The sequence below is a fragment of the Papio anubis genome, chromosome 11 (genome assembly GCF_008728515.1).
Source record: "Papio anubis isolate 15944 chromosome 11, Panubis1.0, whole genome shotgun sequence".
NCBI classification, from domain to species: Eukaryota; Metazoa; Chordata; class Mammalia; order Primates; family Cercopithecidae; genus Papio; species Papio anubis.
The window spans coordinates 67,836,428-67,859,325 of record NC_044986.1 but is presented as its reverse complement, the minus strand read 5'-3'; the positions used below and the strand labels follow the sequence as shown (position 1 = coordinate 67,859,325).

Genomic DNA, 22,898 nt, shown 5'->3' with positions numbered 1-22,898 from the left:
GATCGCCAACGTGAGGGGCCACAGCCTCCCCAGATAGAGCAATGGAACCTGGGGGTTGTCTTTTGAAACAACAGCTTCAATATACACAACTATCTGCAACAAACCAGAACAAAGCAACACCTAATTCTGCTGATCAAAGCTTCAGACCCCCAGGGATGTTCACAAAAAATAAACCTGTGAAAGCCAAGGTGCTCGCTGGTCCTGCAATGCATAAGACCCGGGGCCAGACACCTCCCTGTTTCTCTCTAGGCCTCTCTCCACCCTTTCCACCTGCGGCTGGCTGGGCTTTAGTGCACAGGGACATGGAAATCAGAGGAAGAATGGAGGGAATTTATTCCTTCAGCTCCCTCCTGCAGGGTTACAGCAGGCTGGATGTGTCCCAACCCATCCCCAGACAAAGTCACTCCCTAGGTTCTAGAAGGACTCCCTCCCGCCCACCACATCAGGCTTGAGCTGGAATGGCCTCCCTATTACTAGTTTTTAGATAGAATGCACAACCCCCTGGGGTTCCTACACCTGCTCTTAAAATATCCTCAAGGTTGCAGTGAGCCAACATTGCGCCACTGCACTCCAGCCTGGGCAACAGAGCAAGACTTCATCTCAAAAAAAAAAAAAAGAAAAAAAAAAGAAAATCCTCAAATTAGGCTGGCACAGTGGCTCACACCTGTACTCCCAGCACTTTGGGAAGCTGAGGTGGGAGGATCGCTCGAGCTCAGGAATTCAAGACCAGGTTGGGCAACATAGTAATACCCCATCTCTATGAAAAATTTTAAAAATACAGAAATTAGCCAGCCATGGTAGTGTGCACTTGTAGTCCCAGCTACTCAGGAGGCTGAGGCTGGAAGATCACTTGAGCCCAGGAGTTCAAGGCTGCAGTGAGCTATGATTGAGCTACTGCACTCCAGCCTGGGTGGCAGAGTGATATCTTGTCTCAATAATAAGAATAATACAATTTTTAAAAATCCTCATATTGCCTAATCTGAGTATGCCATTGCTTGTTAAGACTCTGACTAACAGAGACATCAATGAGGCTTACATAGAATACTCAAGTATTTATTATGCCCTTGAACCAATGGCTTTGACATGTTGTAAATAGGAACACTAAAAGACCCTCATCTTGACCCAGGCCATAGACCACCAGGCCATGAGGATCCCTCTTTGAAAACCCAGGCTAGACACACTTGATCCCTTGCACAGGGAGGCCCTCTGGTCCCTCTGGAATGAAGCATTCGTGGAAGGCCCGTCTTTCTGGGTTTTCCAGTCTGGTTGGTGGGCAGTTGTTCACCCACAGAACACAGGGGTCTGAGTCTTGGGCCTGAGGACTGACCATGCCAGGGGGAATTCCATTCCAGGGAGACCCCTTCAGGGTAAGGAGGGCTGAGCATTTGCTTGCATCTCACCGTCAGTTGGAATGAGCACAGCTGGGAGGATGCAAAGAGCCCATGGCTGGGTTTTGGCACTGGCTTTGTAACAACTCTAGGGCGAACACTGGCAGCACCTTTGAAGGGCTAGAAAGAAGGTGGAATGTTAACCTTCGGCTGTGAAGGGAGTACCACTGCTTTGTACTATTTCTTCTTCAACTGTCTCAGAGTGTTCTGTTAACGTGTCTGGAATATCTGCCTCACACGGAATGGGCATGGACGTGGCTCACTGGCATCTTGGGAGGGATGAGGCCGGAGTGTGCTCTGCTGTCTGTCCCAAGCGAAACTCTAGGCCTCTCCTCCATGGCCCCCAGCCTTCTTGCACTCTCTCCTCATCTTCCAAGGCTCTGAAGCACCAATGTCCTCGTGTCCTCCCTCCTAGATGAGGTGCACCAGGAGGGTGGAGCAGGCTGAGCCCAGCGTTAAGCCCAAGCACAGATAAAAGGACATCACCACCCCCGTGGCCTCGGCCAGCTCTCTGGGCACAATCTTAGGCCCATAGAGGAGGGCTAGGGTGCTGAGGTAGCCGTTGCTGAGCCCCAGCAGGGAGCTGAGGAGTGCAGGGTACACATCGGACTGAAAGACCACGGTCTTCAGGTGGACGCGGGGCTGGTAGTTACAGAGCACAAAGAGGGGGATGAGGCAGGTCCGGAGGAGCACGAACCCTGGCAGCGCCTTGCTGTTGGGCCCTGGCACCTGGATCCAGGCGGTGAGCTGCCGGCCACACAGGTCAGCAAAGTTGTACAGGAGGAAGGTAGTGAGGGGGATGAAGAACTTGGTGGTCCACAGTGAGCCTGAGTCCTTGTTAAGGGACTCGATGTTGGCACAGACGGCGGGGTAGATGAGGCTGGTGATGAAGAAGACATAGGTGACACAGAAGCCCAGGCTGGCCGTCTTCTTCAGGATGGGGCGGAGAGGGGGCGTGTGAGAATCACTGAATCTGGAGGCCACCAAAGGGACACTGGGGGAGTCCTGAGGAAGTTCCTCTTCACCAGAAAACACACGGGCCACAAGAACAGGCCTCATGTAGTACCTGCGGGGAGGAGACAGGGCCACCGTCAAGCAGGTTGCTTGGGATCTGAGTCAGCACAGCCAGGGGTGGGCACTCAGAACAGAACCTTCCAACCCAGCATGGAAAGCCCAAGCCCCATATGCCTACAGCCCCAGCGTTCCCTGAGATGATGGATGCTGTCGCGAGGTGGTCAGAGGAAGGCCTGCACTGTCCCTGGCCTGCCTGCCAGCCAGCGTGGTGGGCATGCCACGAGCAGGGACAGAGGAAACCAGGACTGACCACCGCATGGTGAGTCTGGGCCCCTGTCCTGGCTCACCTGTTTTTGTTATGTTTTAGGAAAATAGAGGTAAAATAATATTAAAAATGCAAATTTCTAAAATGATAAAATGAATACATGCTTGATACAACAAACCCAAATAATACAAAAAATAAATGGTATAGTATTAATAGAAAGAGGACTCTGACCTCTTCCCACTTCTGATTTTACTCCTTAGTGGTACTGGCCGTTAACATTCTAGGCCAGGCCTGATGGCTCATGCCTATAATCCCAATACTTTGGGAGACAGAGGCAGAAGGATTGCTTGAGCCCAGGCGTTCAACATCAGCCTGTACAACAAAGTGAAACCCTGTCTCTACAAAAATGATGATAATAATAATAATTTAAAAATAAAATTAGCCAGGGGTGGTGGTATATGCCCGTAGTCCCAGCTACCGGGGAGGCTGAGGCAGGAGGATTGCTTGAGCCCAGTTGTTCAATATAGTGAGCTATGATCACATTACCACACTCCAGCCTGGATAACAGAGTGAAACCCTGTCTCAACAAAACAAAACAACAGAAAAACCAATCTGGTACATACTATTCCACGCACACACAAACAACACTCACACAGTTACATTTCTTAAGCAAGAGTGGGGTCAAGCCATACATATTGTAAAACTTTCTACAACAGTGTAATGCCTAAATACAATATATGTAAATAATATACACAAGTGCCTTATACTAACTGCCTAAATCCTGCAAAACTGTGAGACATAAATGAATACATAAAATTGCATAAAGAACAGTATCGCGTGGCCATCCTTCTACACAGGAACACATGGCCTATGTCTCCTTTATGTTAGTCTATGATGGTTCACCCAATGGATGTACAATTTAACTGCTCCCCTACTGATGGACACTTAGGTTGCCTCAACTTTTCATTACTACAGACAGTGTTGCAATGAATATCCCTACACGTAAATCCTTGCGCATGTATACTAGTATTTTGGTAGGGCAGACTTCTAGAAGAGGAAATTGCTGGATTAAAAGGTTTACACCTTTAACATTTTGATAGCTACTGATAAACTGCTCTCCTAATAGGTATTACCGGTTTAACTCTGCTCAGCACCATTTACCCACCCTAACTGAAGTAACTTGCCCTGTTCATCTCTACCAGAGCACCTGTTTAGTTCCTTCAAAAGATCTGACCACAATCTATAGCAATTGCATTGGCTTACTTGTTTATCATGTGTCTCCTTCGGTAGAAGATAGGTTCTTGTCACGTCTGTAATCCCAACGCTTTGGGAGGCTGAGGTGGGCAGGTCACCTGAGGTCAGGAGTTCAAGACCAGCCTGACCCAATGGTGAAACCCCATCTCTACTAAAAATACAAAGATTAGCCAGGCATGGTGGTGTGGTGTGCGACTGTAGTCCCAGCTACTCAGGAGGCTGAGGCAGGAGAATCGCCTGAACCCGGGAGGTGGACGTTGCAGTGAGCCAAGATCACGCCACTGTACTCCAACCCGGGGAAAAGAAGAAAGTTTCATCCAAAAAAAAAAAAAAAAAAAAGAAGAAGAAGAAGACAGGTTCCTGGAGCAAGGACCACATTTGACTATTTCTAGCTAAATCTTTAGGCACAGAGCAGCCCTTCAACACATAACTGTTGAAAGAACTGAGAAGTAGCCTATAGAAGTGTCTTCCATATCTTCAACACTGAATGTCATCAATCTCTCCAACTTCTGCTACTCTGACCAGTGAGAAAGCTTAGATCACTTTCCCTTACTGTGTGAACTTGCCTGGGCCACTCAACCTCTCTGGGCCCCAGGTATCTGAAAACCAGAAGATACAGGCTGACTGTATTAATGCAGCTCAAACAGAGGGAATTAGTGTAGGGGTGTGTGTGTAAGCAGTAACTTGGTTCTGGTTTCAGCCTTGTCTCTGCCTCCCTGTGTGATCTTGGGCCAGGCACACTCCTTTCTGGGCCTGCTTCCTCCTCTGTAAAATGGAGGTTTCATACAGCCAAGTTGTGAAGCCCCAGTCAGTCTTCCTACCCTAAGGACCTGCAGATAACTCGAATGTGGGTGGTGGGTGAGTGGGTGTGTGAGAGGGCCCCTCCCCAGAATCGCTCTCGAGTGGCGGTGAATGGGGTGCTTTAGCCAAGAGCCCTGTCTGGTTTCACAATCGCTATCTAGGGAAAGGAATATTCTTACTTCCCCTCTATTCAGCGTTGTCAGGTCCTTGCCTTAAGTCTGCTCTCAGGAAATTCCCCACCAAGTTCCTCTGGTCACAGCTCTTCCTCCTAAGTTCTTCCAAATTTTCCTGCGTCACCTCACCCTCCCAAATGTAGGACGGGCGAGCTTGCCTTTTCAGGAAGATTTAGTTCAAGCAGACCTGGGAGCACAGCTCTCTCCATGAGCCCCATCCTTAGAGAAGTGTCTATGAGCCCACAAATCCTGACCCTAGTTTTAATCAGCAAAGAAACAGAAGCTTCTGTCCAGGCACAGCGGCTCGTGTCTATAATCAATCCCAGGGCTTTGGGAGGCTGAGGCAGGCGGATCACTTGAGGTCAGGGGTTTGAGACCAGCCTGGCCAACATGGTGAAACTCTGTCTCTACAAAAAATACAAAAATTAGCTGGGCGTGGTGGCCCATGCCTGTTGTCCCAAATACTTGGGAGGCTAACTTGAGGATTGCTTGAGCCCTGGAGATCAAGGCTGCAGTGAGCCGTGATTGCGCCACTGCACTCCAACCTGGGTGACAGAGTGAGACTCTGTCTCAAAAAAAGAAAAAGAAAAAGAAATAGAAAAGTCTACAGGATAGCATGGTCCTGGGTGTTCTCTGTCTCACATGCTCAGCTGTAAGGGACTTTGGCCTGCCCAAATGAGACTAGGAACTAGGGTGACCAACCATCCTGGTTTGCCTGAAACTGTCCTGGTTTTAATACTTACAGTCCCTTGTCCTGGGAGCTCCTTTGGCTCTAGGCAAGCAAGGAAGGTTGACTACCCTGCTGGAAACCGACCACCCAAAGCACCAGAAATAGGACATGAGGAAACAGCACAAGGAGTGGGGCGGCCCTCCCGTTCCTCTGTTCATTCAGTGGCTGTAGAATCATTTAAGGCACAACGCTGAGGTGCCAGGCAGAGTACAGGATGCTGGGGGATGGACAGCCAGCCAGGCAGCAGGAAGCTCGGGGACGTCAGGCTGGAGCCACAGCTAGGCAATTTCTGATGACAGCCCTGAAGGGGCGGGGAGAGCTGGGCAGCCCAGGCGTCTGTAGGTGCCTGGGATACTGCATAGCTCAAGCAGATCAGCCTCCTCCTACCCTCCTGAACCCTGAGGACTGCTGAAGCGGTGAAGAGTCCTACAGCTGAGGAAAGTGGCTCCCTCCCAGCCCAGGGGGAATCGATGTTCTGCTGGAAGGCTGGGGGTTCTAGGGGTTAACGAGGTGACTCTCATGAGGACAGGGAGAATGAATGATGAGAAAAGGCTCTTGCAGTCGTGAGCCAGGGATATAGCATGAGCTGGTGGGGAGAGGCTACTCCGGAAACAACTCCGGTCCTGCCTGTGACTCACCAGATGAGTGAGCTGGGGCGTGCTTGTGAACTCTCCTAAGCCTCAGTTTCCCCAGCTCTCAAGTGAGAAAATACAATCACAAATGCACAGATTGTCATAAATCATAAACAAAAATACACACGTAAACTGCTTAGCTTTGTGCCACTGCAAAAAATAGCTTCCTGTGGAACAGGGCCGCATCAGGGGCAGATCTCTCCCCAGCTCTGCTGGCTCACGCACCTGGCACACCACTTAGCTTTCTCTTGGTCTTAGTTTCCTTACCCATTAAATGGGGATAACTCCTGCCTTTTCTATATCAAATAATAGTGGAGAGGAAAATGCTTTGAAAACAATAAAACATGAGAGAAAGACAAGGGTTGTTTTTGTAAAAAGCAGCAGGAAGCAAGAAAGCAAAAGGAGGAACTGGAGAGAGAAAGCAAGAGTAAGACTCGAGGCGAGAAAACAGGTCCTAGAGGTGGAAAGAAGCCCCATAAGGCAGCAAGCTGTCCAAGCACAGGTTTGGAGTCATCTTAAAATCCTGCCTGGCTCTACTACCTACTGGCTCTGAGATTCAGGCAAGTAATTTAACCTCTTTATGCCGGGCACTGTGGCTCATGCCTGTAATCCTAGCACTTTGGGAGGCTGAGGCAGGAGGATCACTTGAGCATAGGAGTTCAAGACCAGCCTGGGCAACACAGTAAGACTCTGTCTCTACAAAAACTGTTTTTTGTTTTTCTTTCTCTTTTTTTTTTATTTATTTTTTTGAGATGGAATCTTGCTCTGTCACCCAGGCTGGAGCGCAGTGGCATGATCTCGGCTCACTGCAAGCTCCGCCTCCCAGGTTCACGCCATTCTCCTGCCTCAGCCTCCCGAGTAGCTGGGACTACAGGCGCCCACCACCATGCCTGGCTAATTTTTTGTATTTTTAGTAGAGACGGGGTTTCACTGTGTTAGCCAGGATGGTCTCGATCTCCTAACCTTGTGATCTGGCCCGCCTCGGCCTCCCAAAGTGTTGGGATTACAGGCGTGAGCCACCGTGTCCGGCCTACAAAAACTTTTAAAAAAATAGCTGGGTGTGGTGGTACACCTGGAGTCCCAGCTATTTGGGAGGCTGAAGTGGAAGGATAGCTTGAGCCCAGGAGGTCAAGGCTGCAGCAGGCCATGATTGCATCACTGCACTCCAGCCTGGCCTGCAGAGTGAGACCCTGTCTCTTCAAAAACAACAGCAATTTAATCTCTCTGAACCCTGGTTTTCTAATCTGTGCATGGGAATAATAATAAATAATAATAGTACTGTACTCTAAGAGGAACAGAGGAGTGTGAGTTTGTTTTTTGTTTCTTTGTTTGTTTGTTTTTTAGAGAGACATGGTCTTGCTGTCACCCAGGCTGGAATTGCAGTAGTGCAATCAGCTCACTGCAGCCTCTAACTCCTGGGCTCGAGCGATCCTCCTACTTCAGCCTCCTGAGTAGCTGGGACTAGAGGCACATGGTGCCATGCCTAGCCAAGTTTTTATTTTTTGTAGAGACAGGGTCTCACTGTGTTGCCCAGAATGGGTCTTGAACTCCTGGGCTCAGGCAATCTACTGCCTTGGCCTCCCAAAGTGCTGGGATTACAGGTGTGCTCCACGGTTCCTGGATAGAGGTGTGAGCATTGAATGAGGTAGAACACATCACGCTAGCAGGAACACAGCGCTGGAATAAGGGGCTGTGTTTCACCAATGGGAACTACTGTTCACCATGATTAAACGTGAGGCTCCAACTGCTTGGGCGCAGCACAGAGCCAGCTTCTCACGTTCACCAGCCAAGCCAATTTGTTGAGCAACTGCTTTGAGTCATAGCACCTAGACAAGAAGCCAGCATAGAATTTGCTGAGAAAAAGAAGCATGGCCATAACTGGACACACAGGAAGGAGGCGTGGACAGTGAGTGGCACCTTCACCTGGCATACTCTAGCCTGGACAGCAGCAGGTAGAGTCCCATGCAGAGCACGAGGAAGATGGTGGCTGTCAGGAAGAAGGCCAGGGCGCTGTCCCTCACATCACTGGATGCAGCCAAGTCCACCAGGGAGGCCACGGCGCTGACTGTCCCGCCCATGGCTCCTCCTGCAGAGAACAGAGGACATGCAGAGATGGTGAGGGGTGGGCGAGGAGGAGGAGTGCCTGCAGGCCCCTCCCTGCTTGGGTTTCACAAACCAAAATAAAAATTCCTCAGTGCGAAAAATGCCAAAGCTCTCTCAGTGTCCTGAAGCCTCAGAGACAGGGAGGGCCCAGCAGTCAAGCATTTCCAGCGTTTCCTGAGTTTCCGAGGGGGTCGTGTCCCCCTCTCTCTGCTGGACTTGTCAGAGGCTGCTGCCTGAGGTGGCACATGGCCTCCAGGGGACCACCAGTCCGCTGCCTTTCCTGTTGCACCTCAGACCCTTGACCTCCATCTCTCTTTATTGCCCTTCTAGTGGGGGCTGAAATTTTAGATTTAGGGGCAGGAAGTGCCAGAGACCTCTGGATTTCCTCTTCTCTGTCCCCAGCCCAAAGCACCCACCAACCAAACTGGGAAGGAGGCCCAGGGGCTGCCCGGAGGCCACCCTTTCTGGGGTGTCCTCACTGGCTATAAACCCCCACCATTGCCCACCCATGAGCTCACAGAACCTGCTGTGTACCCCAAGGCGACTGTGGCACCACACACATGTGAATGCATGTGTAACACATACAACACTCACACACACACAGTCACACACCTACGCACACACACAAGCACGCAACCACCCCACCACATGGAATGTTCTCCTTGCCAATGGCTTTGATACATATTACCCGTGAGACCGTGTGGCTGCCACACCTTTCACCGCTACCTAACAGAGGAGGCCACATGACTTACTAGGGTGCCAACGGGCCTAGGAGTCAGGCGGATGGACGTGTCACCCTGGACTCTGCTACTTGCTAGCTGGGACCCTAGGGGTAACGTGGCTTCTCTGACTTTACAGTGTGCTCGCTTGTAGAATGGGAATAACAACCCCACCCTGTGTGGTTGCTTTGAGGACTGACTGAGATGATGTTCAGAAAGGGCCTGGCACACAGTAGCCTTCAACAAACACTATGCCCTGCCTTGCCACGATTGTACCGTTGCTTCTGGGAGGCAGCAGACATGTCCTTCTGTTCCTTAGAACCCTCACAGCCATGGGTCGTCTTCCTGTGCTGGCCACGAGTCAGAAGGCCTGTGTGCAGCACTGCTTGGGAACGCTGGCACCAGCGTGGGCAGATCACTTACTTTCTTCCCTGCCTATGTTTATTTGCCTGGAAAGTGGGGCTAATACTTGTCCTGTTCATCACAGGTGACTGTAGTGAGGTGGAAACAGGATGATGAATGGAAAAGCACTGACTACAAGGCCAAGACCATCACCATCAATGTGGGAAGGGCCTGGTGGATGAGCCGGGTTGACTGGCAGGATGAACCTGCCCACTTCAGAAGATCAGAATGTCTATTCCTGAAGAGGTGGGAAGAAGTCTGGGTCTGTGTGGGCATGGCCTGCTCTGTCTCCATTGGGCAGCTCTTACGCAGCACCACTTTCCTGCCCACTGTTGCACGAAGCAGAGGGGAAGCAGGACAGTCAGGCCCCGTCCACCATGGTGTGCCATCACGGCTCCCCATGCTCTGCCTGTGGCCTCTGTGGCTCTACAGAGAATAGCCCTTGGCCCGATGGAGGATCCTTTCCCCAGCCTCCCCACCATAAGTTGTATTAGCCTGGGTAGTACTTGAGGGAGGGCAAAGGTATAAAAATTAGCACTGTAATTAGGAACATAGACTCTAGAATCAAAACATCCGAGTCCAAACCTGGCTGTACTACTTCCAGTTATGTGACCTTCAGCAAGTCCTTAACCTCACTGTGCCTCTGTATCCTCATCTATACAATGGGGGTGTTCATCATACCCGCCTCATAGGGCTGTGATGAAGATTAAAAGGATCAGTACACGTGAGGCACTCAGAAGCCTGCCTGGCGAGGAGAAGTGCCAAATACCAAACAAATCCTTTCTGATTCCCAGTTAGGTGCTTGGCTATTTCTGTCCTTCTCACATCAAAGCAGCAACAACGGGTAAACCCTTTGCCAAGAGGATGCCCACTTCTGAGAAGCTGTAATCCCCGCCTAGACATTTTGTAAGAACTGGGGTTAAACTCAGTAAGACACTCCCCAGCCGCCCCAAGGAAGAGATCTTAACATCACTGCCTACTGATTTTCCTCTCTCTCTTTCCAACTTGTAGAGAATTTACAATATTATCATCAACAACAAACCAGGCCTCCGGGAGCTCATCCTTCATGACTCTCTACTTTTATCTCATCAGTTATGGAAATACATGCAAATGAGGGGTTTAAAAAAACACCAGCGCAAAACAAATGAATTGTTCCTCAGATGCCAAGGCATGTGGAATTCACAGACAGGCTGTGCTGGAAAAAAAAGCAAGTGGGGCTGGCGAGGTGGCCTTGCGACCTCTGGGAGACTGGGACACCTTGATATTCCAGGGTGTTGGGCGCCCACAAGGGCCCCATACAGTGGTGACCATGGTTTAGACTCAGGGTCATTAATACTGGCATAGAAGTACTAAACTTCCCCACTTTTCTAAATAGACTTTCTGAAAAATCCACAGGAGACTCCCCATCCCTAGAAGATCACAGGTGGACAGAGGAACCCGAGGACTGCTTGTCAATGCAAATGGTAAGTTTGGTCACTGGCTCCTGGAGAGGCTGCCAGCAAGGATGGAAGGAACTAAGGGGACAAGAGCCTCCTTCTGAGACCATGGTGACAGAAGGGATTAAATCCCATGTCCAGTGGCCACTGCCTTTAGTCCAGAAATGCCCGTTTGAAAGCATCGCTAGTACGTGTTGCCTGCACCCAGGAAACTTAGCAACAGGTCCATTTTTATTTTATCTTAGGCTCAAGTGTTTCCCAGGATACAGCCAGAAGCCTAATCCGATCTCAGAAATGGCAAACAGATTGAAGCTCACATCTAGACTCTGACTGCTGAGAGTAACTGCCTCAAGTGCTGCGCTGAGAAGGATTTAGAAGCTCAGGATGAAAGATAAAGATCCACCAGTGATGTCTGGCACTGGCCTGAGTGGGGAAGGGACATACCCTTGTCAAAGTATTGTCATCCTGGCCACATGCTTCCCGGTGTTATTAACTGAGGGGCACAGTGCAGGTTCCTTGTGAAACTGCTGTCAGTGGGCAAATGTTTAGAGCTCTCCTCTGCAGAACAGGGGCATGTGGAGGGGCAGACACAGCAGCAGAGCCTCCAGTCTTGCTCCCAGGGACTGTGGCCTCCTGGCAAAGCACCAATGGTTCCTGACCCACTCCTTTTTACCTGGCTGGGTCACCTGGGTGAGAGACGTGTGTGTCTCCAGCTTAGAGAACAAAACTGCCAAGGCCTCCGGAACAGGCTCATCAACATCAGCATCAAACGTCAGCTAGAGGGGTCAGACCACGTCGTGCACAGGCACACCCACGGAATACCAAAGCTTGGGGGAGCTGGGGATGAGAGTTTATTCACTGAGCCATCAGCTCCGAGGGGACCAGTGCTTGTTCATCTTTGCATCCCCAGGACATAGCAAGTTCTCTATAAAATCAGAAAGGAAGAAAAGACAGAAGGAAGGAAAGGAGACAAGAAGGGGAAAAAAGATAAGGAAAAGGAAAAATAGAAGAGGAATAGGAGAAGGAGGGAAGGAAAGGGAAGAAGACTGGTTTCAGGAACTGCATTTTGTAGGCAGACCATGTTATCCAAAAATAGCTGCAACTCCATCTCCCCTCCTGCCTACCTTCTCACAGTCACAGTGGGAGACTTGCCTACTCTCCCAGAGGTGGGTCCATCTGTCTCGAGTCTGTGTGAGCTTATGGCTATGGTAGAACTGACCCTATGTGGCTTCTTTTGCTAAATCAGAAATAAAGCTTCTGCCTGGATCTCCTGAAATGCTGGCTTTTGCAACCCAGACACCATGCCATGAGGAAGTCAAAGTTGCCATTTGAGGTCCACATAGAGAGGAATGGAAGTCCTTGGCCCCAGCTCAGCCCTGGCTAAGCTTCCAGCCAGCAGCCACCACCAACACGCCAGCCAGGAGAGCGCACCACCTGGAACTGGATCCTCCAGCTCCCCGTCGAGCTATGCTGGCTGATGCCATGGGGAGAAGAGAAGAGCTACACCTGCAAACTCCTGTCCGAGCTGCAAATTTGTGAGTAATAGAAATGACTGTTGTTGTTCTAAGCCACTAAGTTTTGGGGTAGCTTGTTCTACATTACTAGATGACTGAAACACAAGTAGCACCCACGCCACTTCCTTTTCAGAAAAGGCCACCACATGCTCATCTCTGGCTCCCTCCCATGACTCCTGGGTGGATGAACCTGGTCAGCTGCCCGGACCCCGGCTCTCACCTGATATCAGTGCCTGGGAGTTTCTCATAGGGAAGGAGCCGGTCATGCCATAGATGCTGCTGCTGAAGACAGTGGAGGCACCGCTGAGGATCACCATGCAGACAATGGTGACAGCAAAAAAGCCACGGGTCCAGGAGGAGGTGTCAACCTTCACCAGTGCGGTTATCACCATGAAGATGGCCAGGATGACCGTCAGTGAGGCCAGGACACGGATGTGGACCGCAACCCTGGGGCGAGGATGCCAGAAGCCGTTAGACACCCCTTTGGGGCTCCTGTGTGGGCTGGGGCTGGTGAGCCACCTTAAGTGAAGCAGGCGAGCTTAGCAGTTAGGACTACTCACTCTGCAGTCAAGAGGCCTGAACTCGAATCCTGCTTTCCTGGCTCCCTAGCTGTGTGGCCTTGGGTAAGGGACTCAGTTGCTCTGGTTTCAGCTTTTGAACTTGTACAATGGGGGGAGTTGATTCAACTCATGTGGGGGTGTGGTGGAAGAAGTGAGCAGTGTGGGGTGCAGAGGGCAGTGCCTGGATCGGGACCAGCGCTCAGTGGGTAGTGCTGCTTTTCACCTTGTTGTGAGGTTCAAGGACACAAGGACACCAGGATGTTTGAGGCAAACCCCTGCTCTTCCTGCCACAGGGCTGAGCTCCTGCTGGCTTTGTCTAGTGTTTAAACAGAGCAGCCACCCACTGAGCTTCCTTTCCCCAAAACTTAGCGGAAGGTTTGGGGGGAAAGGGAAGAAGGGAAGAAAATCATCATCATCATCATTGCAAACACTCAAACAGTGTTTAATGCATACTTTTCTAGCACTCTTCTAGGCATTTCCTATATGCCAGTGTGTTTGATTCTTATACTGGTTCTGTAAGACAGGTATTCCTACCTATCCCATGTATACAGATAAGGAAGTTGAGGTCAGAGAGGTTGCGGAACTTGCTCAAAGTCACTCAGCAATGAACCCAGGAGGTCTGGCTCTGGTCAGTTCTCAGAATGATGTTCTACTGCCTCCCCTGGAGTGAGGAAATATGGATGGCACAGAAGTGGTGGTCAGGGCAGGGGCATCCTCCTGTGATGACCTCAGTCATCATGGGGAGCAGCTGATGCCAAGTGAGTGCTGCCTGGGGCCCAGGGAACCCTCACACTCCCTAGCACCAGGCCTGCATATGAGCCATGCACTCTTCCCAGCCCCCATACTGGCCTGGGGAGAAAAGCAGGGAAGCAGTCTATCTGAGAAGCTGCACATTTTTATTCTAGGGAGCAAGAACATCATCTCAAGGGGCTGCTTAAATCATCAGATTAGACTAAGCTTTAAACCGGATTGGATGTGTAGTTAATTTTCCTGCTAACCAGTGGGAGGGGCTGGGAGAAAAGCCAGATTCCATAATTTTTTTTTTATTAAAAAAAGAAAAATTTGAAAGGCTAATCTGAGTTTCCCTCTGGTCCTCAGCTAAAGAGACAGCAGGTGCTGTCACTGCTTTCTAAGGGGTGTGAGGAAGCCCAAGGAAGTGAAGGGACAGTTCAAGGTTGTGGAGTGACTCCGTAGGGAGCTTGGATGAGAACCCAGGTGTGCTGAATCCCAGCCCATCACTCAGATTGTTAACGTGTATACTCAATGGTGTGGTCATTCTGCAAATGTGCACTGAGCAACTACTGTGTGTCCAGTACTGTGCTGGATGCCCAGGACACGGGACAGACCAGCAACAGGTACCACTGTGGCAGATGCTCCATCAGGAGGCCCAGGGCATCATGCAGCACATCTGAGGGGCACTAAACCCACCCTGGGCATCGTGGAAGGTCATTTGGAGGCAATGTCTATGCTGGATGGTAACGATGAATGAGGATGTGAGTGCACATGTCTTGGGAGAGAGAGCGAGGCATGTTCAGGGAGCTGCAAATGGACTCTGGCTGCAGTCAAGATGGGAGCAGAGGAGCACAGAGGTGATGCTGGAGAGAGGCGTGTGGACTCACGTGCTGGAGGAGGGCGGGGCGTAGGGCCTTTGTCAGCACCACCCCCTGGGAGAACATTCCTTGGCCTAGTCATCCTGGGGAGGTGGTCAGCCAGGTTGCCCATACCCACACCGACAGAGCCACCAACAACAGGCACGTGACGCAGCCTGGGACAATCAGAGTGTTCCCTGCTCCTGGTCCCTGGGGTTGAGTTAGGAATTAGCATGTGACCCACACAGGGTCATTAAGTCTTCCCTGGGACTGCTACATGGAAGCTGTGGAGAGAAGCTCGCCGCCGAGACTGTGTCTGGGGCTGCTGGCTGCCATCTAGCCAGCTGTGTGGGACGAGGCTAGACACGGAGGAAAAGCCATGCAGAGACACACAGAGCCCAGGGGGGGTGCAGAGGAGATCCCCTTGATCCAATGATGCCTAAAGGTGGACCTGCCTTTAATTTCCACTTAAAGAAAGGGGACATCCTTTTTTGTGTCTCTCTTGTTCCTACTAAAAGTACCCACTAACACAAAGGGGTACATCAGGGTTTCAAGCTGGGAATGACAGGGTCAGAAGCTACACCAATGCTGGGAGTGACAGGTAAGTAACACCTCCTAAGAGCAGCCTTCAACCAATGACTAGGGAAGTTGGTATATAAATACTCCAGCTCAGCTCCCTCCTGCTCAGCCATGCTCCACACTGGCTCTCCGAGATCCCCAGCAGGACTGTGTTCTTGTCCCTTCTGAGGGAGCTGACTTGATAAGGAATCCTCTGCTGACTGCCTTCCCTTTCCTGTCCCCATTCTGTATTCTCCCACCTTTACCTCCCATATAAACTACTCGCATTTGAATCCTTGTTTCAGGGCCTGATTGTGGGGAACCTTGCATTAAGATGCCCATGAAGACCTCACACTAACGCATATCTTCTCAAGGTCTGCAGGGGCTCTGGCCTGGACAGGAGCTGGTGGGCAGCCAGGTGGGCATCTGGACCCTTGGTGGCCCAGAGCATCTATCGTAAGAGTACAGCAGGGGCCCTGGAGGCCAGCAGTCAAGCCTTACCCTGATGCTCAAGGTGGTCCTACATACTGAGCCCTGTCACACAGTGTCCCCACCCTCTCCTAGCAGCTGGAGCTGTCCCATCCACTCCCAAGATAAGAGCCAGCAGGGCATGGAGCCTGAGTCAGGAGACCAGAGCCCTGCCCAGCTCTGTCATCTGCTCACTGTGTAACCCCTGACAAATATTCAACCTCTCTGGGCCTCGGTCCCCTCATCTATAACAAGAAGCTAGACCAGATAATATTAAGGTCCCTAACAGCTAATGATTCTAAATCTGAAAAAAATTCAAGTGGAGAGAGAGGTTGGGAACAAATGCCAAGAAGTTTGAACCAGTTCCTTGGGGCAAGAAGGAGGCAAAGGCCAGGCTGGAGAGATGAGGCATGCTAAAAAGGCAGGGCCCTGCCTGTTCTCCCCCAGCACAGACACAGGACCTGGAGGCACTGGGTAAATATTTGCTGGATGTACAAATTGACAAGCAAGGGAGATCAGTAGCACCCGGGGGGCAGTTTCACGCTGGCCTGAGCCTCCCAGCGACTGTCTGCTTCTTGATCCCTGCCACCTCAGCATGGCAGGAAGTTCGGCTGGAAACATCCGCCAGCCTGGGGAATGGCCTCTGCCTCTAACCGCCTCCTCGTAGACACAGCCAGGAAAAAGTCCAGCAGGAATGGTGCAGCATCACGGGAGCCCTCCTGTGTGCCTGTCGCTACAAGGTAGTAAGTTCCTTGAACGGGAAGGTTGTTTTGCAGAGAGCTGGGGGACTGCTTACTCAGGCACCCCCAGGGCAGGAAAGGTGGGGAGGAATTAGAGAGGAGGAGGTCAATACCAAATGCATTCCAGAAACAATGCAGTGTGGAACGCTGTTCTGTCCCCTGCTCTGTCCCTCTATGCGGCCCTTCATCCTCACAGGTCTCCTTCCTGCCTGCTAATTATCTGCTGCATAAACCACTCTTGCCCAGAGCCTCCATCCATGGGCTCCAGGGCTATTTTCAACATTCATCAAGCTTCACGAAACGTGCCAGGTGCAAGACTGGTCCACAGGCACAAACGGAGGACACTGGCTTCCCTCTCTGCCACTTCCACCAGGGAAGAAGAGTGGCCCTGGAGACGGTGGTGCTCTTAGGGTCTTAGGAAAGTCTAGACTTTCAGTTACTCTGACATCTGGGGTTCTACTTGGAGACAGGGCATAGCCAAGAGGACAGCTCCAAGACCAAGACCCTGGGGCAGGTCTCAGTCCTGTGAAGACTCTTGGAGAGGCTGCCTCCAGTACCCAGGTTGCCCATCCCCCTACTCCCTGACTCGTGAGGGCTCAGGACCCCAGGGGACTGATTTCTTCATAAGTCTCCAAGATGTATATCTTCCTCATAAGTATTTATCATGCTCATAAGATTTAACATAATAAAACACTTGGCGATTACGGATAAGCCAGTCGAGAAAGCCAGGGTTCTCCAGGAGGGCAGAAGAGGAGACATTTCCATCTCGCACATTAAATAAAAAATAGCTTAGCCCAGACCATCTTCCCACAGCCTGGAAACAGATGGAGGCCCCAGAGCGTGTTCCTGCATTGCCCTTGCCCCTCTCCTAGAGCCCAGGAGGAGGAAGGGCAGGACAGGGGTGGGCTAATCCCCTCTCAGAATGTCCTGTAACTGCTGAGCCATCTGCCGGGACCCAATCTCGGAGGGCAGCTGGCCTGGGGGCCCACATCTCACTGGAGACAGACCCAGCCCTTCTTAACCACCCCCTTCCATCCCAGCAGCCTGAATCCTGGAGAGACAGGGCTCTCGCAAGAAGGATCTTGGGAGTGGCTCTGGCTGCAGGGGCAGGGGTGGGTGCAAAGTTGGGGAACTAGGAGGTAGGTGGCTCAGGGGTTCTAAGCACAGATGTAGGGTGAGAAGGTCCTGGTTCAAATCCTGACTCCTCCCTTTCATTCTAGCCGAGGTTGGAGTGCAGTGACGTGACCATAGCTCACTACAGACTTGAACTCCTTGGCTCAAGCAATCCTCCTGCCTCAGCCTACTGAGTAGCTGGGACTACATGCATGTGTCACCATGCCAGGCTATAGTGCCCAGGGTGCTCTCAAACTCCTGGGCTCAAGCAATCCTCCTGACATGGCTTCCCAAAGTGCTGAGATTACAGGTTTGAGCCACTGCACTCCACCTGGCTCCATCCTTAATGGCCACATTCCCCTGGGCCAGTCACCTCCATGAACCTGTTTTCCCATCTCAAAGCAGGGTCACAGCAGTTTCCTGCTCTTAGGCTGCCATGAGGGTTAAAGGAGATAATGCATCTGCAGGATATAATGCTCAGAAGTACTAGGATTATTAGACAGCATTCTCTCAGGGCCCAGAGGCTAGACCTTCCCTGCTATTCCTGACCCATGGCCCAGGAGGACTTTCAGCCTGTGGGACCTCCGGACTACTGAAGAGGCAAGAGGCAGGCTTGGCCGCCCCATAGTGACCCTGTGGTCTCCTGACTTCCACCTAGAAAATGGGGCAATGTCATGGCCTCCCTCCTGGGTCACAGTGAAGCCTAAGGGACATGACAAGGGGTGACTGAGGCATTACACTCTCGCTATAGTTCACATGGTGATCCTGGAACTGGAAGGGGCTGGGAGCTCTCTCTAGACTATCTGGGCTGGACAAATAGCCCCATCCTCAGGGCTGGCCAAGTGAGTAGACAGAGAAAACCATGAGGGAGCCAAGGGTTCCCCCCACCACAACTGTCTCCCCTCTCCCTCGCCTCCCGCTCCTGCCTGCACTGGCTCTCCACACACCCTCTCTCCTGTGAGGTGCAGCCAGGGCCCCTGCTCTGCCCTCCTCCACTCTCCTCCTGGGGTGGGGTCTCTGCAGGCTGTGCCCCCTCTGCTAGGACACTGAATATGGCCCTAGGAAGGCAGGAGTGAGGCCCACAAAGGCCAGCTGGTTGGTAAGAGGGGCTGCAACACACCTCTCCTTCTCACTCTTCCAGACTGCACTTTGGTTTGGAGAAGGGTGCAAATTCTTTGACCCTCCTTCCATTGGGAGGCGGGTTCTATGTCCCCTTGAAACGAAGTAGACTTTGTGACTGCCCAAACCAGTCAAGTGTGGCAAAAGTGACAGCACATGACTTCCGAGACCAGGCTGTAAAAACCACAGAGCCCCTCCCTTGCTCTCAGCCACTGGGTAAGCCGCCCTATTACTCTGAGGCCAACGTGTGAGACTACAAAGAGAGAAGAGACAGAAAGAGAGGGGATATGAATGGCGCCAGCTCCAGCGGCCATCTGACTGCAGATGCAGGAGAGACTACAACAGCTGAGCCTTGATAACCCCCAGAACGTGAGAAGTACTCACGACTGCTATTGTTTTAAGCCATTATGCTTTGGGATCATATTATGTAACAGATAACTGCAATATCCCCATGGCATGATATGTTTGGAAAGACTGATCTACTCAGGCTCAGCATGTAAAAGACACTCGTGGTGCCCTCTCTCCTCCTGTACCCAGAGCAGACATCACTAATCAATCCCAGCACCCTCCCTGAAGCCAGACCTGCCTTAGAATCTTGTCCAGCTAGAGATCTGGCAGTCACTACAAATTGATTAGAACTAGGCAAAACAGATTTGCCATCAGTGACCTCAGGTTTTAGTAGGCCATGGCGAACAGGAGTCCAGGTTTCTGGACCACAACGTAGCCATTGATATCACTTAGCGGCAGCTTAGAAGAAATGCAGGCAAAGTAGCTAGGACTATTGTCCTTGTAAACTCAAATTGAGAATTTGAGCCAGCAAGTCACCCAAGGGGGGTCTATGGACATGCTAATTTGCCTAGCTAGCTCCCGAATAACTCCTTCCCAGGCACATCCAGATGGAGCCTTTCTTGGCCCTTACCATTACAATGTCAGAACTTCTGCATGAGCCTTCTTGGGAGTGGTTGACACATGAGCTGGCGTTACCAGCTTAGCACTGAACAGTCAGGTGACCCATTCTGGGCCAAGGGACTTGCAGACTGACAGACAGGATCCCTGAGAAGAGAAAGGAGGAAGATCCCTGCATCCCCACACACTTCCTACTGGCTGCTGCCACAATGTCACAGCGATGTCACAGCGTGTGGCTGGAGATGAAAGCCCAGCTCCCCAGGGGCATCAGCAGGGACCTGATCTGACTTCTCACTGTTCATGCACAAATCTGAGCTGCTGCCTCCTACTTGGGTGACCACCACTTAAGTAGGCAGAAAAAAAGCAGCTGCAGGCAAGAGGGGAGTAGAGGAGGCAGGAGGCCAAGGTGGAGGCCTGAGAGAAGGAGGAGAGCTGCCTACCTGTTGACAAGCAGGAAGTTGGCCACCAGGCACAGCATGGAGGGCACGGTGGAGGCAACGGCAAGGTAGCTCTCAAAGTAGTTCTGCAAGCACACAAGTGAGGAGGTGCTGTGGTCACTCAGGGACGGAGGTGAACAGTCCCACCCGAGCAGAGACAGGGCCCCTCTCCGTGGGGCTTCTGCCCACTGTCTTCAGACACCCAGGAGCCGTGGGTGAACCCACCTCCAAACAAGGCCTCACCCCATCTCCAGCCTAAGACCACTCACTCAGCCACTCAACAAACAGCTGCCAATGTCAGCTGTACTAAGTGCTAGAGGCATAGGAAGGATAAGACGTCGGCCCTGTCCCCAGTGAGGCCCTTGGTGCTGTACAGCCTACACTTCTGCCCATGGACGGAGGCCACAGGGACAGAACTCAATATACATCTGAAAAGAAAAGTTTGCCCTATCAGCCTTCTTGGCCCATCACCAAAATGCAAGACTATCCACGTTTTTAAGTTTTTAGTAGAGACAAGGTCTTGCTATGTTGCCCAGGCTGGTCTCAAACTCCTGAGTTCAAGTGATCCTCTCGGCTCAGCCCCGCAAAGTGCTGGGATTACAGGCATGAGGCACTGCTCGCTTGGGTTTTCTTGTGACCCAACCATATTCTTGCTTTCTTACCACCAAGTGAGACCTCTTAGAAATACACCAGGCCCTGCTGCCTACAGGGAAACTCTGTTCTCACTCTGGATTTGCTCTCTTAATAGAGCAGCTACAGAAGGTCAAAGCCATTTGAGGGAGTAGCTCCTAGATTGGACAGAATGAGGAAAAAGGGCATTTTCCAGCAGCACCTCAGGGGTGTGATAGATAATTGTGCAAACACAGACAGATGAATCGCCTGATTATGATGTGCTGGAACTCGCAGCTAAAGCAGCTGTGTGGCAGTTATATGTGTCTGTGAAAACTCAAAGAATGCCCACTCATTAGGATGGGCTGTACTGTGTGTGCATTATCTCTTAATATACCTATCTTTAAAAACAAAACAAGCCTGGGCATGGTGACTCATACTTGTAATCCCAGCATTTTGGGAGGCCAAGGTGGGAGGATGGCTTGAATCCAGGAGACAACCCTGGGCAAATAGTGAGACTCTGTCTCTACAAAAAATAAAAAAAAAAGTAGTCGGGCATGGTGGTGTGCACCTGTAAGTCCCAACTACTCAGAAGGCTGAGGCAGGGGGATTGCTGGAGCCCAGGAGTTCGAGGCTGCAGTGAGTACACCACTACACTTCAGCCTGGGCAACAGAGTGAGACCCCATCTCTAAAAGATAAAAGAAAGAACGATGTCGTCATGGGCCCCTTTGTGTCTGAAGCACAAGCCTTCCATAGTTCCCTTTGAAGCCTGCAGAGTGCTTTGTGGTCTTTGAAATCTGTGCCCTGAATATAAGGCTGTGGTGGCCTTGCAATTAAAATGATAATCGCAGCTAGTGAGGTCCGTCAACCATGAGCCTGAGAAATAGCCTTTGAGCTGCACCTCATTGTTCCTGCCCTGATGGGCTCAGTAGAGCCTGGACTGGTCTGGGGCAGTCAGTCAATTACATCTTGACACAGTGGCTGGGCATCTGAGGCTGGGAGGGCACTGGGTGGGAATGAAGGAGAGAGGCCCTTAGGAGGAGAGGGCTGCAGATGGGGCTGCAACTGCCCCCAGCCCAAGCTCCTGGTGAGGCCCCTTCATCCAGTGGCTGCTCGATCTGTGTAATGCAGAATCTCTGATGATTTTGTTTCTTCGAGCAGGCTCAGGTTTCCCGAATGAGAATTTTCCAGGTAACTGAATATGCCTGTTTGTTGATATTTAAGCAGAAAAACGTATCATTTACTGTTGGAAAGTTTTTTGGATATTGACCACTGGATAAGACTCTGAGTCTCTTTCTGTTGTCTGGGCCCACTTCTCTGCCTTACAAAGAACTCAGAGAACAGACTTGAGGCCAGGCCATCATTCTGTGAGTGCAGATCAGGAGATGGAGATGCACATGGTGACAGGAGCTGACTCAGCACATCCCATGGAATTTACAAAAACAAACCACTTAATTCCTGATGAAACACGTGGTGGGTTTTATTCAATTATTTGCTGCTTTCGCCTATAGGAAAAGTTCTAAAATAAGGTGTGGTGGCACATGGCCCGTGATCCCTGCCCTCCTGGTGCTCACACCTGTGCAATGCCCTCCCCTGAGTGTGGATGAGACCTGTGGCTGCTTCCAACCAAGACACAGAGCAAACATGATGGCGTTACATAGGACTATAGTGCCCACCTTGTTGGACTCTTCCTCCCTTGCTGGATTTGGGGAGGCAAGTGGCCATGTTGGGGAACACTACCTGGCATAGAACCCCAAGTTGCTGAGGGCGGTCTCCAGCACTCTCCCCACTAGAAACTGAAGCTCTCAGGCCTGCAACCACTAGGAACTGAATTCTGCCAACAACTGGAGTGGACTTGGAAGTGACCCTTCTCCAGCTAAGCCTCAGAGGAGACTGTAGCTCTGGCTGACTGATTGCAGCCTTGTGCAAATTCAGGCAGGAGACCCAGCTCAGCTGTGCCTGGAATCCTGGCCCACAGAAACCCTGTAATTATAAATGCAGGTTGTTTTAAGCCACTCATTTGTAGTATTTTGCTAGGCAGCAATAGATTCCTAATTCATGAGGGTTTCCGATAGCTGGGTTCCTGCCAATCAGGGTTTTCCTGAATATTTCAGCCTTCCTGTTTCAATTTAAATGCAGTTCCTTGATGAAAACCAGGACAGTTGATCATGCTCCTTTCTTTGACCCCCACAAGAGACAGGAAGAACAGTGTGCTCACCCATGAGGGGCACAGAGGATGAGCATACCGGTCCCCACAGCCCTTCCCCACCAAACCCTCAGCTGAAATTAGGGTTTTTGCAGGTGGCATGTGCTGATATCAAGAAACTGGACTTAGCGGATGTTGCTCCAGATGGACTCACCCTGCCT

General features: G+C 51.2%; 1 protein-coding gene across 2 annotated transcripts in view; it reads right to left on the bottom strand.

Annotated features, from left to right (window-relative positions):
• Positions 1-1,037: 1,037 nt before the first annotated feature.
• The window catches only part of SLC29A3 (solute carrier family 29 member 3), a 49,985-nt gene continuing 28,124 nt past the window's right edge, over positions 1,038-22,898 (bottom strand). Inside the window, exons 3-6 of one of the 2 annotated variants that reach the window (XM_003903813.3) lie at positions 19,925-20,007; positions 12,652-12,878; positions 8,181-8,343; positions 1,038-2,454 (exon numbers count right to left, since the gene is read on the bottom strand). In XM_003903813.3, the coding sequence (XP_003903862.1) occupies positions 1,800-2,454; positions 8,181-8,343; positions 12,652-12,878; positions 19,925-20,007 (1,128 nt within the window). In that variant the 3' untranslated portion in view covers positions 1,038-1,799. The remainder of the gene's footprint in view (positions 2,455-8,180; positions 8,344-12,651; positions 12,879-19,924; positions 20,008-22,898) is intronic. The other variant, XM_009214737.2, reaches the window with a different exon arrangement.